The 15,458-nt window shown below is 39.4% G+C and overlaps 1 protein-coding gene across 1 annotated transcript in view; it reads right to left on the bottom strand.

Annotated features, from left to right (window-relative positions):
- The window catches only part of SEL1L3 (SEL1L family member 3), a 43,972-nt gene that overhangs the window by 2,877 nt on the left and 25,637 nt on the right, over window positions 1-15,458 (bottom strand). The window contains exons 13-23 of the mRNA XM_089524703.1: window positions 14,642-14,782; window positions 12,596-12,658; window positions 10,656-10,832; window positions 8,935-9,062; window positions 7,152-7,235; window positions 5,215-5,305; window positions 4,658-4,742; window positions 4,346-4,455; window positions 3,351-3,478; window positions 1,124-1,226; window positions 969-1,041 (exon numbers count right to left, since the gene is read on the bottom strand). Of these exons, the coding sequence (XP_089380829.1) occupies window positions 969-1,041; window positions 1,124-1,226; window positions 3,351-3,478; window positions 4,346-4,455; window positions 4,658-4,742; window positions 5,215-5,305; window positions 7,152-7,235; window positions 8,935-9,062; window positions 10,656-10,832; window positions 12,596-12,658; window positions 14,642-14,782 (1,183 nt within the window). The remainder of the gene's footprint in view (window positions 1-968; window positions 1,042-1,123; window positions 1,227-3,350; window positions 3,479-4,345; window positions 4,456-4,657; window positions 4,743-5,214; window positions 5,306-7,151; window positions 7,236-8,934; window positions 9,063-10,655; window positions 10,833-12,595; window positions 12,659-14,641; window positions 14,783-15,458) is intronic.

The following is a 15,458-nucleotide window of genomic DNA, read 5'->3' as shown; positions in this document are numbered from 1 at the left end:
ATCTTGCATTTGTATCAGCACAAGGAAAGAGAATCACAGCACCTTATGCCAAAAAGAAATAAAAGGTTAAAGAAAGAAATGTTTGTGATATAGACGCTCTTCATACTTTAGCTTTTGGGGCAAAGCCTCTTTCAAACTACTTGCAACTCTATAAAAAAATATTGGATTGGACCCTGACTTAGTCATTTTTAGAACAGATCACTGAGATCAACAGGATTTAAACTGGTTGTAATTAACTTAAATTGCATTGATTTCAGTGGATCTCCTCCCAATCTGACTTAATGTTGATCAACCCCATTCCTTTTATTTAATCCGGGGGAGAGCTGAATCAAAGGCCTTACAACCGCCACCTTCAGGTATATGAAACATTGTCACATAGATGATTTAACATTTCCTCTCTCTGTTGCCCCAGAGAGTAAGATATGAGCCAATGGTTTCAAATTACTGAAAGGATTTTTTCAATTAAACATTAGAAGGAACTTGACAGTATAAGCACTTCAACAATACTGCCACATAAAATGGTGGAATCATCTATGTTAGAAGCTTTCAGACTATAGCCGGATGCAGCAACACTGAACATTTCCTGCATTAACAGGCAGCTGGATAAGATAAAATTACTTCCAATCCTATAATCCTGAGAAAAGAGTTAAGATACTACAGATAGATCCTCTGACTTACCTCTTTGGAACTGTGTATAAATAACCAGATAATTTTAAGAAAGATCACCGGCACTGAAAACTGGTAGTTTCTGGTTTGGGCATATGTGATGCATTTAAACCACTGCAGCTACACAAATACACAGAGGGACCTGTTTCAGTCCTTGAATCCTCAGCACACAGCAAACTACACATAAATCTCTCTCTCTGTCTCTCTCCCTGGAGATGTGCAAAATATCCTTATGCACTCTGGGATATATGTGTGTATATCTATTTCTATTTTTCATTTTTGTAATAATGTTAAATACTTACGAAACAGAATGCGAAAATACCACATAATGAATGCAACCAAAGTGAAGACAACCAAGGAGCCCAGGAAATAGATCTGCAATGAAATCAGGAAACTGTTATTAGTTAAAGTTAAATATGTGAGGCATTTACTCAGAGGACAGTGGAGTCATACGCACCATGCTAGAATGCCAAATATCCTTCCAGAAAATCTTCAGGTGAAAATAAAGCAACGCTAGAGTGCATGGGCTGATTGATTCTTGGTTGCTGAGATTCCAGCACCTATGGAAAAGAGTAGAGAGACTTTCACAAATAAGTATATACTGTATATTTCAACATTCTATCAGACTCCAAGGTGACCAAGAGCAGAGCTGTCTTAATTGGGGTTTTAGTGAGGGAGAAAACTTAGCCACCCACATGACTGCTGTCTCTCCTTTCACAGGGTGGACAGGGCGGGGGGTGTTGGCATTGTGAGGCCACTGTGAGAAAGACCATGTGGACAGAGGACACACAAAGATACAGACATCCTATTGCCACAGGTTCTTCATATACACAAGCTCTTTTTTCATATCATACTGTCCATCATAAGATCTGGGCCTACCACCCTACAAAAACACCTTCAATTTATCAATCACGCCATTGTGACACAACAGGGAGGGCAAAACGTGTTTCTATTTGAGGGGCCTCTAACATCCTGATTTTGCAGCCTATATTTTCCTTCTGGCCAAAATGGGGGAGCTGTCTCTTCTGCAAGCCTCCTAAATATTTCAAAGGCAATTCACTTTGGAAACTGGCTGCTTATCCACACACACACAAACACACCTTTAAAAACAGCCCTGTTTTTAAAACCAGGATTACTTGTGGTCACTTCTGGTTTCATTTTATTTAGAGACATTTTGGACCCTTCCCCCATAGTGGATCTTTGAGCAGAAAACCTGGCCTAGTTTAATATATACACCAATATATCTAATTTATCTAATATATACACCAAATACTCTTCACACAACACAAATATCATCTGATGATTCTGATGTAACTGCCATGGCAACATCATATGGAATCCTGGAATCTGTAGACTGGTGAGGCACTAGAACTCCCTGGCACCGAATTCCAAGCACTTCTCCCTGAACTGTAAATCCAGGCTCACAGCCTCCAGTATTTCACCGATGAAAGCTAGGACACATGTGGTCAAGCAACATCAGTGGGATCAAAATGGCAAAAGTTATTAATTAATAAAAGCTAGAAGGTACAAGCAGTTGGTTTTTGTTTGAGTCTACAGGGAAGGACAGGATTCCATGCTTTCCTCTCCTCTCCCCCTGCAGAGTTAATTGAATGCAAACTATTTTGGTCTTTGGACCACAATGGAAATAAGCCAAGGGGAAAGGGAGAAAATGGGAGGAGAGAAAAACTGGGACATTTAAAAAGCAAATGAAAAAGTGAGACAATATAAGATTAATTGGAACTGTAGCTGCATCAGCACTACAGAAATAATTCAGTTTGACTCAATTTTAACTGGCATGGCTGAAAGCTACTGAATTCTGGGAACTGTAGGGTTTTTTGTTGCAGCTGAGCTCTCTGATAGAAAAGGCAAAATGTCTCTCAAAAATACAATTCCCAGAATTCCACAGCACTGAGCCATGGCAGTTAAAGTGGTGTCAACCTGTATTATTTCAGCATTGCAGATGCAGCACCTGCCAAACCAGGCCAGTTGGAAGATATGCAGAATACTGTAGGATGGAAACATGACAGTTAAAGCAGAATCACAGTGCTATAATTGTGAAAAGGCCCATAAAGTTTAATCTAACAGTTAGTTAATGCTACAATCCTAAGCATATTTAAGATGAAGTCCCACTGAGTTTATTGACACTTAACAACATATTAACTTAAATATCTTATTTTGAGCAAACACTCTACCTACTGGTTTCAGGTTATGTTCTTTTGAAAAATCGGATATCACCCTCTTGGGGGCTGTATTGAAGTTACAGAAATTGCATTTGGATGCTCTTATCCAAATGAATATGATCACATGCAGGAAGGTAGTCGGCCCATGCATGCTGGTTCCATTCCTGTATTCTTACGACTCCCACCATCCACAGGGTCAGGCCTAAGGTTAGGTCCAGAAGAGCTACAATTCTGGAACATTTTCTAGGATCCAGTGTCCCAAACAGTTTTGGGTATTGTTTACTTTTCATTGCTTTATACAAACACACACATCATTTTAAAACTGTACATCACATCCAGTTTTGATAGGCAGGCAATGAACCCCCCCCCCCCCAAAAAAAATTAAAGCAGGATATGATTATTCATATCTAAACTCTTTACAGCAAACGTAAGGTATTGTAAATACTTCAGTACCATTTTTAAAAAAATAAAGGCACAGATGAACAAGAAAAATAACTGGCTCACCTTTCATAAAGCTCCTGATTAAGGTCTGTTTTACTGGTGTAGAGGGTCCTGTCAATTTCTAAAGTATCTAAAATGTCAGTTGGGATAGAGTAACCTTCTTCAAGAAGAATGGCCAAATTATAGAATCCCTGTAATAAAATAATTCCTGAATTAATATTAATAAATGTTTTAACAAAAATTAATAATTTTATGTCACCTAGAGGTGTAGACTAGGGTTATCGCCACACTGCAGAATTAATGCAGTTGATACCAGAGCTCAGTCCTATGGAATCCTGGTATTTGTAATTTGTTGTGGCATCAGAATTGTCTGATAGAGAAGGCTAAATATCTCACAAAACTATAAATCCCAGAATTCCATAGAAATAAGCCATGGCAGTTAAAGCAATGTCAAATTACATTAATTTTGCAGTGTAGATGCAGCCTAGCGGTGGAAATCATGTAGTTCCAAATGCTGCTGGACTACAACTGCCATTAGCCTAGGCATTTTAGCCGATGGTGGAGGATGCTGGGAGTTGTAATCCAGCAACATCCAGGGGGCTGCTTCCTTCCTGCTTTAGATTTAGACTTAAATGTTTATACATAAATGCCTTTGCAACATTTCTATTGACTGGATATCTCACATAAAGAACTGAGGATGCACTACATATGTGCTTGTTCCTGATGCCATATTTACTGCAATATGCCATCCTAATACACAGAGACTTAGCATTGCCAAGGCATTGTTTTTTTATTGCTTTAAAGGAGAAAAACTTCTTCCTGTTGAAATTTGCATACCTTGGTCAAATTGGTCTGTGGATGCATCTAATATTGTACTGTGGCATACAACGACAGGCATGATTTGAAAATGCTTCAGCCCTATTTACCCTTAAGGATATCAGTGTCTAAGCCCTGTACATGATTCAGTAATATGGATCTATTAGGGGCTAAGGGTCATTCTGCAGATCTCAAAATGTTATCTGGCTTTATGCTGTTCACTCCATTTAGATATCACTTACCTGCGCATCTCCATGTAATGCAGCTTGAGAATACATCTGTAATGAGATATCCAAATTTCTGGTCTGGTTTTGATATCCATAGTAGTAGAAGTCTCCCACTTTCAAATAAGCTATGGAAAGAAACAAATACTAATGATTAAAGATCATGAATACTCAATTCCTTTCATACTCAATTGAGGTTAAGAAACCAAATCCAGCAAGAATCAACTACCAATCCAAAGCACTTGTTCAAAAACATAGCTGGAAAGAGATCATTTTCCATTATCAAAGACCAGGCATGCAGACTTACTTTTAACCCATGTGCATACATACCAAAGGTGGGAGCATTGCTTTGAAAAACTGAGAAGTTGTAGTATCTCCAAACACAATCAGCAGCCAAGTATCTTTTTGCCAAATGCTGGGGAAGGTGAGAAAAAGAATGCCTTAGTGTGCTTTATAGCATGGAATACTTAATGATTTAAAATGATCAAAGGATTCACTTATACCAGCCTGACCTGACCTCTGAAGCCATCAGAAGTGCCCCTGCTCACTTGCTCACTACCATGGGTGATCAGGATGGTGAGTATAAGGGAAAAGGTCTGTTTCATGGTGGCCCCATGCCAATGGAATGAGCTGCCACTGCAGGTTCTTCAGGTCCCGCTTTCCAGAGTTCCAGGAAAACACTGATAATGTGCAAACACTGTTTGCATTGGTCTTTTATTACTTATAATTCTGAGTTTGGATTTTATATGTCATTCCTGTTTTATTGTTACGCATTGTTTATTTTGTTATATGTGTGGCCTATGGAGTGGGAGTGTTCCATACTCAAAGACAGCTTGAAACAAATTGTAAATATGTAAAGCAGAAAGGCTGTGAAGACATTTACTTACTGATCTCTCTTCACAGAGGTGTGCCAGATTTGTCTGTGAAACTTCATTTCCAGTCTCTGCAGCAAGTATGTAATAGAGCAGAGCTTCATGCCTAAAAGTGGAAAGCAGTAGATTTAGAAAGGGTTAGTGGAAGCCTGATGCCACTTATCTCTTCCATATCAATGAGTTTGGAGTTCAGTGTGAACTTCAAAGGAACTATCCAACATGTTGGATTTATATTTGGGATAGAATTCAGCACCTTGAATACCTCCTTTAAAGTTCTGACAGAAACCTGGAGAGTATTCACTGCCCCACTGATACAGAAGCCACTGAGAGAGATTTATCATGGGATCTCAATAAGAAGTCTGGTAATGTTTTCCTGAAAATTATTCTGAATATCACCAGCATGGATATTCCACTGAAATGGACCACTGTAGAGGAATTTGAGTTGTTGAGTTGTTGAAGGCACACAACAACAACAAAAAGCCTTTCCTCAAGTGCCAGAGCCCACCCCTAACCCTCATCACCAAGTTGCTTTTAGCCCCAGAATGGAAGCTTCTGACACCAAATACACCAAAGAAAGACTAGGTCTCCAAAGCAACAGCTACATCTACTGGTTAGATTCTAAATATAAGAGCTGATATCAAGTGGCTCAGCTCTACTAATCAGTCAGTCTTATAAGTTCCTGAGGGTGCATGTGCATTCAAGTTGCCTGTCGACTTGTGGCAACCCCATAAATTTCACAGGGTTTTCATATGCAAGGAATACTGACAGGTGGCTTTGCTAGGAAATATAGCCAACAGGACCTGGTATTCCTTGGAAATCTCCCGTCCAAGTACTAACCAGGCCTGAACCTGTCTAGCTCCCAAGATCACATGGGATCTGGTCCCTTTAGGGAATTTAGACCAGGCTCACATAATTTTTTTCTACAAAAGGTTGGCAAACTTCTACTTGTCAAGTATCCAGAAAATATTTTTGCAGTGCTCCTAGAGGTAACCACATGCATTAAGGAAGCACTGGATTTGGACAACTATTGGAAGAAAGAAAATTGTCAGGTGGTGGGGAGAAAGTAATCTTCTCTCTCCCCCTCCACTTGAAGTGCAAAAATCACAAGATGCTGTTTACTAAAAATTTAAAGAGACAAGTGATCCTTTCACAGGTCTCCACCATCTCTTCCATCCTACACTGTTTTTCAAATGAAATTTGTTCCTCCAGAGCCACACATTACAGTAAATATGCTTGTATATGTCCTCCACCCCAGCTGCTATTTGCTAAATTTTGAGCAAGACTAGAGATCTAATAAACATCTATTTTGACTTGAATTGCTAGGTCAATCCATTGTACATCTTCTGGGGGGTGTTGAGAAGTCATACACAAATATTTTAAAATGTATTTAAAGTTTACATAAATAAAATAATAAAATACCAAGCTAATGGTTTGTAATAAATGAAAAAACCATATTTATTGACACTAATACAGTTAGCAACTAAATTAAAGAATGCTTATTCTAATTTAGATGTTGTTTAGAGGCCACCATGCTGTTGTGCACCTTCAAGTAATTTCTGATTTACGATAATCAAAAGGTGAAACTATCACCTTTTTTTTGGGCAGGATTCGTTCACAGAGTTTGCCTTTGCCTTCCTCTGAGGTTGTGAGAGTGCGACCTGCCCAATGCCACCCAGCGGGTTTCCACAGCTGAGCAGGGATTCGAAACCTGACCTCCCAGTGTCCTAGTCCAACACAAAACCACTACACGACACCGTCTAGCCCCACACCACACCATAAAGTACAGAATTTCTATTTTGTATTTCCCCCTCTTTTTTTTTTATTTTACTCTCATCTGTGACAAAATTCAGGCAATGGGAAAGTACACATCTATTCTATTGCAACACAGTAATATGTATATCATGCATATTTAAAAATAAGCTTTTGAAACAGAACAGGAGCATCAACCTTACCAAGATAAATCTAGATAAGCATTAAGTGCTTTTCGGATGACGTGGCCTAAATAGCCATTCTTTTCTGCCACAAATTTTGCCCAGCTGCAAATGAAAACATTAGCATTAAAACTACCATTAAACAGGATCATTAGCATTAAAACATTATGGTAAGCAGATGCCCATCACCTCCCACCCCACTCCAATTGGGAGCCCATGAAAGAATCTCCTCCTTCCCAGCATGCTGAGCCTCTGGCTCGTCACTCTAGTTTAGGGGTTGGAATCATGAAATCTAAGACGGCACATCTGTATGGCCCCTAAGACACTCCCATGAACTTTTTGGTTTAAAGTGACACCCCATTGAGAATTATCAGGAATTCACTTGGAGCACAGTTCTCCTAAAGAACAACCCCCCACACACACACACACACTTTTGTATTGGTACAATTACATTTTGGAAAAAAATAAGAGCTACTCTTCTGATCATTTCTGGTTTTCGACTCCACATTTCTGGTTTTGTTTCAACAGTAGGGGTAGGAAACAGGGTGGGATGGCCCCAGGCTCTCCACAGCTGCCCAACTTTGCTCTACATTGTCAGGCTGCCTCCACACTGCAGAAATAATCCAGTTTGACACCACTTTAATGGGCATGGCGCCATGGGATGGAATTCTGGGAGTTCCAGTTTTGTGAGACATTGTGCCTTCTCCTCGGTCAGAAAGCTCTGGTGCCACAACAAACTACAGTTCCCAGAATTCCACAGCACTGAGCCATGACAGTTAAAGTGGTGTGAAACTGCGTTATTTCTACAATGGGGATGCAGCCTCAGACATCTCTGTAGGAGTTCACACTCATGAACAGGGTGACCGGAAATCATAACCACAAAAGAGGACAAGGCACCACAGAATGTAGGCCATTGAAGAGAAATATAGGACATTACCAAATAAAAATTAAAAACATTAATATAAATATAAATTTATTTCATCTGGTTCATTTACAGCTATATAACATATACTGGATTATGTTATGTACTTCACTGTGTTTTTCTTTATGTTCATTAAAAATGCTTTGTTGACTTACACTTACAGAATTTTGAGCAAGACAAATGCTTAAAGCTGTACTTTACTAGTGACAAATCTTTAACTGAATCTACATTTAAATTATTCCTATCATTTGTCCACTGTGCTGAAATTAAAGAAAAAACCTCTTTCAACACTTGTATTATGTGCTCAAGCATCCCATTGCTCCTTTTTCCCTCCAAGAAATGAACACACCCCATGCTCTGGGGTACATCTTATCTGCTACTGCTTCTAGGAAAAAAGAACTTTAGAAGGATCCATCCTATTTGCAGAGACGACAAGCAGCCATGTGGATGCATTCCTTGAAAGGGAACAGCAAAAGTGGTTTTACTCAATGGGCTTCTTAGTTATGCTCAAAATGGGGGACATTTTGGAATTCTTTCTGGATGGAAAGCTGAAATGTAGGAAATGTCCTGGAAAAGGAGGACATCTGGTCACCTGCGTATGAACTATGAGCTAATAGGCCTTGCTTTCCTTGTGTACAGAGATGATTTGAGCAAAATACTTCCCAGCAGCTGCCCATTTGCAAGGAGATCTTGCTTATGCCCTTCCTTCTCTCCCTTCCTCTAACTCAGTATGAAAGGAGAGCAACTGCATGACCTGGGGATATTATGGAAGAGATGCCATTAAAGAATTTCCCCTCCCACATAATAATCACTCCTTTAAGAATTAGAATTATTTTATTTTATTTATTTATTTTGCTGTCCACAGCTTTTAGCTTTACTTACATTACTGCCTTCTCGGGATCTCTGGGAAAGCTTGCTAAATTTCCTGTAATATAATACTGAGAACATCGTAATGTTCCTTCCATGTGACCACCTTCTGCTGCTTTATAGAAATAGTTAGCAGCCACAGTCTGGTTTAAAAAGAAAGGCAGAAATGTATATTTTTTCTTATATTCTTTCCCACTATTTTTAATAAGATGTATGCATATAGTGAAAAAACATTTCTTCAAGCACTGTAACAAAAGTTTTTCACTAGAATTTTTGTAGCTAGTACAATAGTAATTGAATAATTATAACTGAACCTACCAGGCCTCCATTATATATTTCAAAAGCCAGATATGAAAATATTGTTTAATATCACCAGCAATAAGATAAATCCATTTGGTCAGAATATTACTGTGCTTGAAGCTGGAAACCAGGAACAAATTTCAAGAGAACCAAAAGTGAATGAGGCATCACTTCCCACAAGACACACAGACACACTTTTTTTTTCCTGCATGGTAATTTCTGGCTAAACAGATTCTGCAGGATTTTTTGTTTGCTTGTTTGTTTTGACATTTTAAAAGCCAGCAAAATTACTTTGATCAGAGGTGAAAGTGAGATGAATTGTATATATTACAAGCAGTGGTGCCTGGCTTCAGTTGTCTGAAAAGCTATTGGATTTTTAAAAAATTATTAAAATTCATACATTTAATATTGCTTATTACACAATACATAATTCTGTATATATATTTCTTACATTCTATTACAATTTGTCTAAATCTCTGTTATATCCCACCTCAGTGCTATTGTTTGTCTTTGGCCATAATGTCTCTTTTCATTATTTGATAACTGTGCAGTAATGGGAACTCAAAATGGGAATCTCATGACAACACTGTACTAGCTTCTCTCTTTCTCTTATGACTACTGAAATCTGCTAAACCTCCTTTGACAAGAAATTTAGAAAATCTGAATATCCAAGAATTGCTATAAAGCCTTTTCAGCTCCAGGTTGTAGGGCTTCCTACATGAGGCAGAGGTGAGGGCAATGGTGTGTGTGTATGTGTTAGCCTTCAAGTTAGGAGCATCTGCATGATGTTAAATTCTTTTGGTTCCATCATGTATTCGGTTTGATTTGATTCAGGGTCCCTCTCTCTTTCTCACAGAATCATAGAGTTGGAAGAGACCACAAGGGTCATCCAGTCCACCCCCTGCCATGCAGGGACTCACAATCAAAACATCCCCAACAGGTGGCCATCCAGCCTCTGTTTAAAAATCTCCAAAGGAGGAAGCTCCACCACACTCTGAGGGAGTGTGTTCCGCTGTTGAACAGCTCTTACTTTTAGGAAGTTCTTCCTGATGTTTAGCTGGAATCTTTTTTCCTGCTGTTTCCATCCATTGCTCTGTGTCCTACTCTCTGGAGCAGCAGAAAACAAGCTTGCTCCATCCTCAATATGACATCCACTGAAATATTTAAACATGGCTCTCATATCACATCTTAAACTTCTATTCTCCAGGCTAAACATACCCAGCTCCCTAAGTCTCTCCTCATAGGACATGGTTTCCAGACCTTTCACCATTTTGTAATTTTATATTACGTAGTTCTGTAATTTTAATATCTGGCTTCTTATTTTTAGCTTGGTGTTACAGATTTATTCATATTGTGGATTGCTTGGGGATGGTGGTTGTTGTGATGAAACAACTGAAATATTTTATTTTTGCATATAAGTAATGGTTTATACTCACATGATTTCGACCAGTCTGTCCTGGATAAACCCCATCTAAATAGAGGACACCAAGATTGAAGGATGCTTCAGGACTTCCCATAGTTTCAGCTTTCAACCAGTATTTGGCTGCTTTTGCATAGTTTCTTCTAAAATTATGATAATACCAACCCAGGCCATTCACTGCCTGCGGTAATCCCTGCAGGTAAAAGGTGAGCAAAAGGAACCATCCTAAAATCATTCAGGTTCTAGAAATGTTCCAGTCTCCACTTTCCTTGGCTGGATGAAAAAGCAGCTTGTAGAATGTGCGTGCATATGTGCCTTCAAGTCACCTGTTGACTTATGGTGACCCCATTAATTCCATAGGGTTTTCTTATGGAATACTCAGATGTGGTTCTGAAATATAGCCTAAAGCACCTAGTATTTCTTGGTAGTCTCCCACCCAAGTACTAATCATGGCACATTTACCTGGCGATTATTGGTCATTCCTGTCAAAATTCCTTTCCCTGTCATTCTAACTTTCCATGGCTGGCATCCTATTCTTAACTTACGCGACTATAAGCTAACCCATGTATATCTCTTTTTTGGTCATTGCAGCAGTTGTTATACTGTTTCTGTGTCTACAGTGACAAAAGCCACCCACCCACCCACACCCATTCCATGACTGATGGAGAGCAGGGGATCTTAGTGAGCCTAATGGTGTAATTGTTTCACATCTGAACATGTGGACTCTTCTTCAGTTTCTCCACCCATTCTCCATCATGGAATGGCTGCGGAGGACTTCAGCAGCTCTATGGTAGGTCTGTGGGGTGTTAAATGGCACAGCATAGCATGCGTGTGGAACTACAACATTATGCTGAGCCATGGGAAGTTTCAATACAAGATAGCATACTACCATGCAACCCTTTCTCTCTTGGAAAGCATCACAGCTAACAGACTGGGCTAAACATCAGAACATTTCTTGGCTGAAACTTATTCACGGCACAACTTCATTAGTTCACTTCAGGGAAAATGATGTCAGCCCCAGTTCCCTAACTGGCAGATAATTGTGATTTTGAAGGCTTTCATGGATGGCATCCCTAGTTTTTTGTGGGGTTTTCAGGCTATGAGGCCATGTTCTAGAAGAGTTTATTTCTAATAAACTCTTCTAGATCATGGCCTCATAGCCCATAAAACCTACAAAAAACTATAGGCAAATAATTATTTTGACATATTTCATAGGATAAGGAACATAGAGTGATTAAACAATATTAAACACTACATAATTGCTAAGGACAGTCTTGTTATTACTTGTAGTCTCAAATGGTACTGTCCAAGGAAACAGTTTGCCACATTTGTTCTTTGCTTAATGAAATCAGCATTTTTTGGTTTGGTAGTGACCAAGTACGCATAGAAAATTTACTATTTCTGAAAAATGTTTTTTTAACCTAATCATTTACCTAATTTTGCCTAATCAAGAAACCAGTGAAGCTTTAAAAGCTTGCATGATGTATTTTGTGCCTTTCAGTTGTCCCAATAAAAGTTCTGTGGATTTTGTTGTACTTATTATGGATAGCCTCCAACTGTCCCAGTTTGGTGGGGAACTTGAGCTATCCTCTTGACATCCCACTTTTTCAGCTGCTTTTAAAATGTCCCAGTTTCTCTCTCCTCCTCCCACTTTCCCCCTCTGTCCTCAGCTTACTACAATTGCTGAAAACTAAGTTCAATGTGTAAGAGTAGTTTGCACTCAGTTAGCTCAGTAGAGACCAGAGGAGGTGAGAAGTGGAAAGAATCTTGCCCTTCCCAGCAGGCTACACTTCGATGTTTCTTGGCCACATGTGTTCCAGTATAAATCTGTGAAAGGTGGAGGGCATGATTATGGCTTATGAGTCTGGCAGGTCACTCACTTCATCCAATGAGAGGGAAAGAAATCTAGGTTGGTTCAAGCACAAGATCCCATATAAACTTTTTGATAGACGTTACCTTCGATGCTGCTTTTCTCATCAGTTGTACAGCAAGCGTTTTGTTCTTTTTCACACCTTGACCCTAAGCAATGATAAAAGTTAATTTTAGGGATACAGAAAGTTATTTTGATTCCTTCCTTCTTGAAAAGTGACATTGCTTTCTTAGGACATTTATTTGAAAAATCAGTGGAATTTTTACAATGGTTAGTTGGCATATTAGCAAAAATGAGCTTCATAGGCTATCCAAATACCAACTGGCTTGCTATTGTCTTAAAACACTGCTACTGCATATCTATCCACATTATGTGAGGGTTGCATCTCTCCATGACACCTTGTAAAACAAGTCATTTTTCCCCCTTAGGAGATATGCAGTAACTTTTTAGAAGTTTGCTGCTCTATTGAGGGTAATAAATTTTGGAGGGAAATAAGAAACATGGGCACCCATTTCATTCCTATTATGTTTCACCTGTCAAATACCATATTGTTGTTACGTCCCTTCAAGTCAGCTTCAGTGTTTGACAACGTATCATGGAATTTTCTTGGAATAATTTATTCAGAGTTGTTCCACTGTCTTTTTCGTAGGTTAAGAGAAAGTGGTTCTCTCAAGATCACCTAGTGGAATTCCATGACTAAATGGGGATTCAAACCCTAGTCCCCTGGAGTAAACACTCAAACCAAAGCACCACACTCACTTGATATCAAATACATAGCAGATTACTATTTTAAAAGCGATACAGATGCACTTTTAAAACTAATGCAAACACAAGTGTGCCATGCAATCCTATATATGCTTCCATGCAAGCAAATCCTATTGACTTAAGTGAGATTTATTCCCCCAGAAGTCTACACAATTAAGACATTATTGTGCTTCAAATGTATCCACAGGATTACTAAGGTGGAGAAACAGAGCACTAGCCAATGACAGAATGTTGTAAATGACAAAATTTGTCATTGATAATGTACATCACTTCAGTTCATTGTCTTTAATAGTTGGCAAGATTGAATTTGATAGCTACTACAATTGCCAGCTTTTGAGCATCTTGGGGATGTAGTACACAGATAATGCATACCCCAAGGTGCCAGGAAGTCTGCTTCACGCCAGGCAGCCTCCCAAATGTGGGCCGGTTTCCAAGCAGTCCGGTGGCATGGCGTTTATACTGCACACAACACCAGAGAACCTTAAAGCCAGCTTCCCACCACAGTGGGATGGAAATGCTGGCTTTCTGCCGGCGCAAAAAGGAGTGGCTATTTTGCTTTTTCGACTGGCAAAAAGGAGGATTGGGGTTGTGGCGTGTGGTTGCTGTGGCTCCAATCCGGCTTTGTCAGGGGCAATCTGTTTTGCCCATAAATTAAATCAGAGAAACTGGCTTATGGACACATCTGGCTCATGCACAACCAAAGTATAAGGAAACCACCCAGAAAGACAATTATTTTACAATCCATTCTAGACAAACACTGACCAGAGATTACATATAAGGTATGTTAAGGAGTGTGTGTGTGTATGTGTGTGTTTTTTTAAAAAAGAATCCTGTTGGACTATTACATCAGCAAAATTGAAGGTTGGTGTACTTTTCCCACTGTCAGGTAGGAGGGTATTCTAGTACACCAATAGTTCAGCTGGATGTGCACCAGCTGTCACCTGGTGCCCAGGCACAGCTTTCCCCTAACCCAAATGGTCACTGAATGGCCAAGGCAAATACTTGGAATACTCTTTCTTGGTGCAGCTGATTGGCTGCCCACCTCTATTCTCCCCCTCTCGGAACCCACACTCTGTGTAAGTAAATGTTCCACCAGTTAGATAGAGCATCTTGTCCCATACCTTTCAGCTAAAGATTAACAGTTAATTCCAATGGCGACAAAATTATTTTAAAAGAAGTTAGAATCTGTGAAAATCAGTATATTTACATTAAAGATAATTAGAAGAAATGGATCAAGGACACTGGGTGAATTTGGAGAAACTTGGAAGCTGTTATCTTTTCTGATTATTTAAAAGGATGAAAGAAATTTGTGTGTGTGTGTAATGCAATAAAAAAGGAATGTACTATATTTTTAAAAGTTATCTTACCTTGAATAAAACAATGGAATAATCATATAGGGATATTGGGTCTCCAGTTTCCAAGGCACCCTTTGCATACCACTCTACAGCTGCTTTGGGATTTTTCCCCACTCCTTGCTGTCCCCAAAAAAGCATCTGTCCTAAACGTTGCTAAAATAAGAAAAATGTGTAAATAAACCTCAAATGTGAAATGTAAAGAACAATTGCAGATGTTCCAAAAAGCTTCTGCAAATTTTAATTGGGCCAGGAGAGGTACTCCAAATCAGCGTGATCCATGAGCTTGGGCCTGTCCACAATCTATTTATTGCATCAATAGAAGTATAGTGTCTAGATCAAGGGAAGTAATAGTGCCACCCTATTCTGCCTTGGTCAGGCCTCACCTAGTATACTGTGTCCAGTTCTTGGCACCACAATTCAAAAAGGATGTTGACAAATTGGAGCGTGTCCAGAGGAGGGCACCCAAAATGGAGAAGGGTCTGGAAACCATGTCTTATGAGGAAAGACTTAGGGAGGTGGGTATGTTTAGCCTAGAGAAGAGCTAGATAAGAGGTGATATGATATTCCTGTTTAAGTATTTGAAGGAGTGTCACCCCTTCAAGAGGATGGATGGAGCAAGTTTGTTTTCTGTTGCTCCAGAGACTAGAACACAGAACAATGGATGCAAGCTCCAGGAACAGAGCTTCCACCTCAACATTAGGAGGGACTTTCTGACAGTAAGAACTGTTTGACAGTGGAACACACTCCCTCGGAGAGTGGTACGGTCTCCTTCCTTGGAGGTCTTTAAACATAGGTTGGATGGTCATCTGTCAGTGATGCTTTGATTGTG

Source organism: Sceloporus occidentalis, unplaced genomic scaffold (genome assembly GCF_023333645.1).
Source record: "Sceloporus occidentalis isolate IW3139 unplaced genomic scaffold, rSceOcc1.0.p SCAF_5, whole genome shotgun sequence".
Classification (NCBI taxonomy): domain Eukaryota; kingdom Metazoa; phylum Chordata; class Lepidosauria; order Squamata; family Phrynosomatidae; genus Sceloporus; species Sceloporus occidentalis.
Note: the sequence above shows the minus strand (reverse complement) of the source record. Positions and strands in the feature narration are given on the sequence as shown.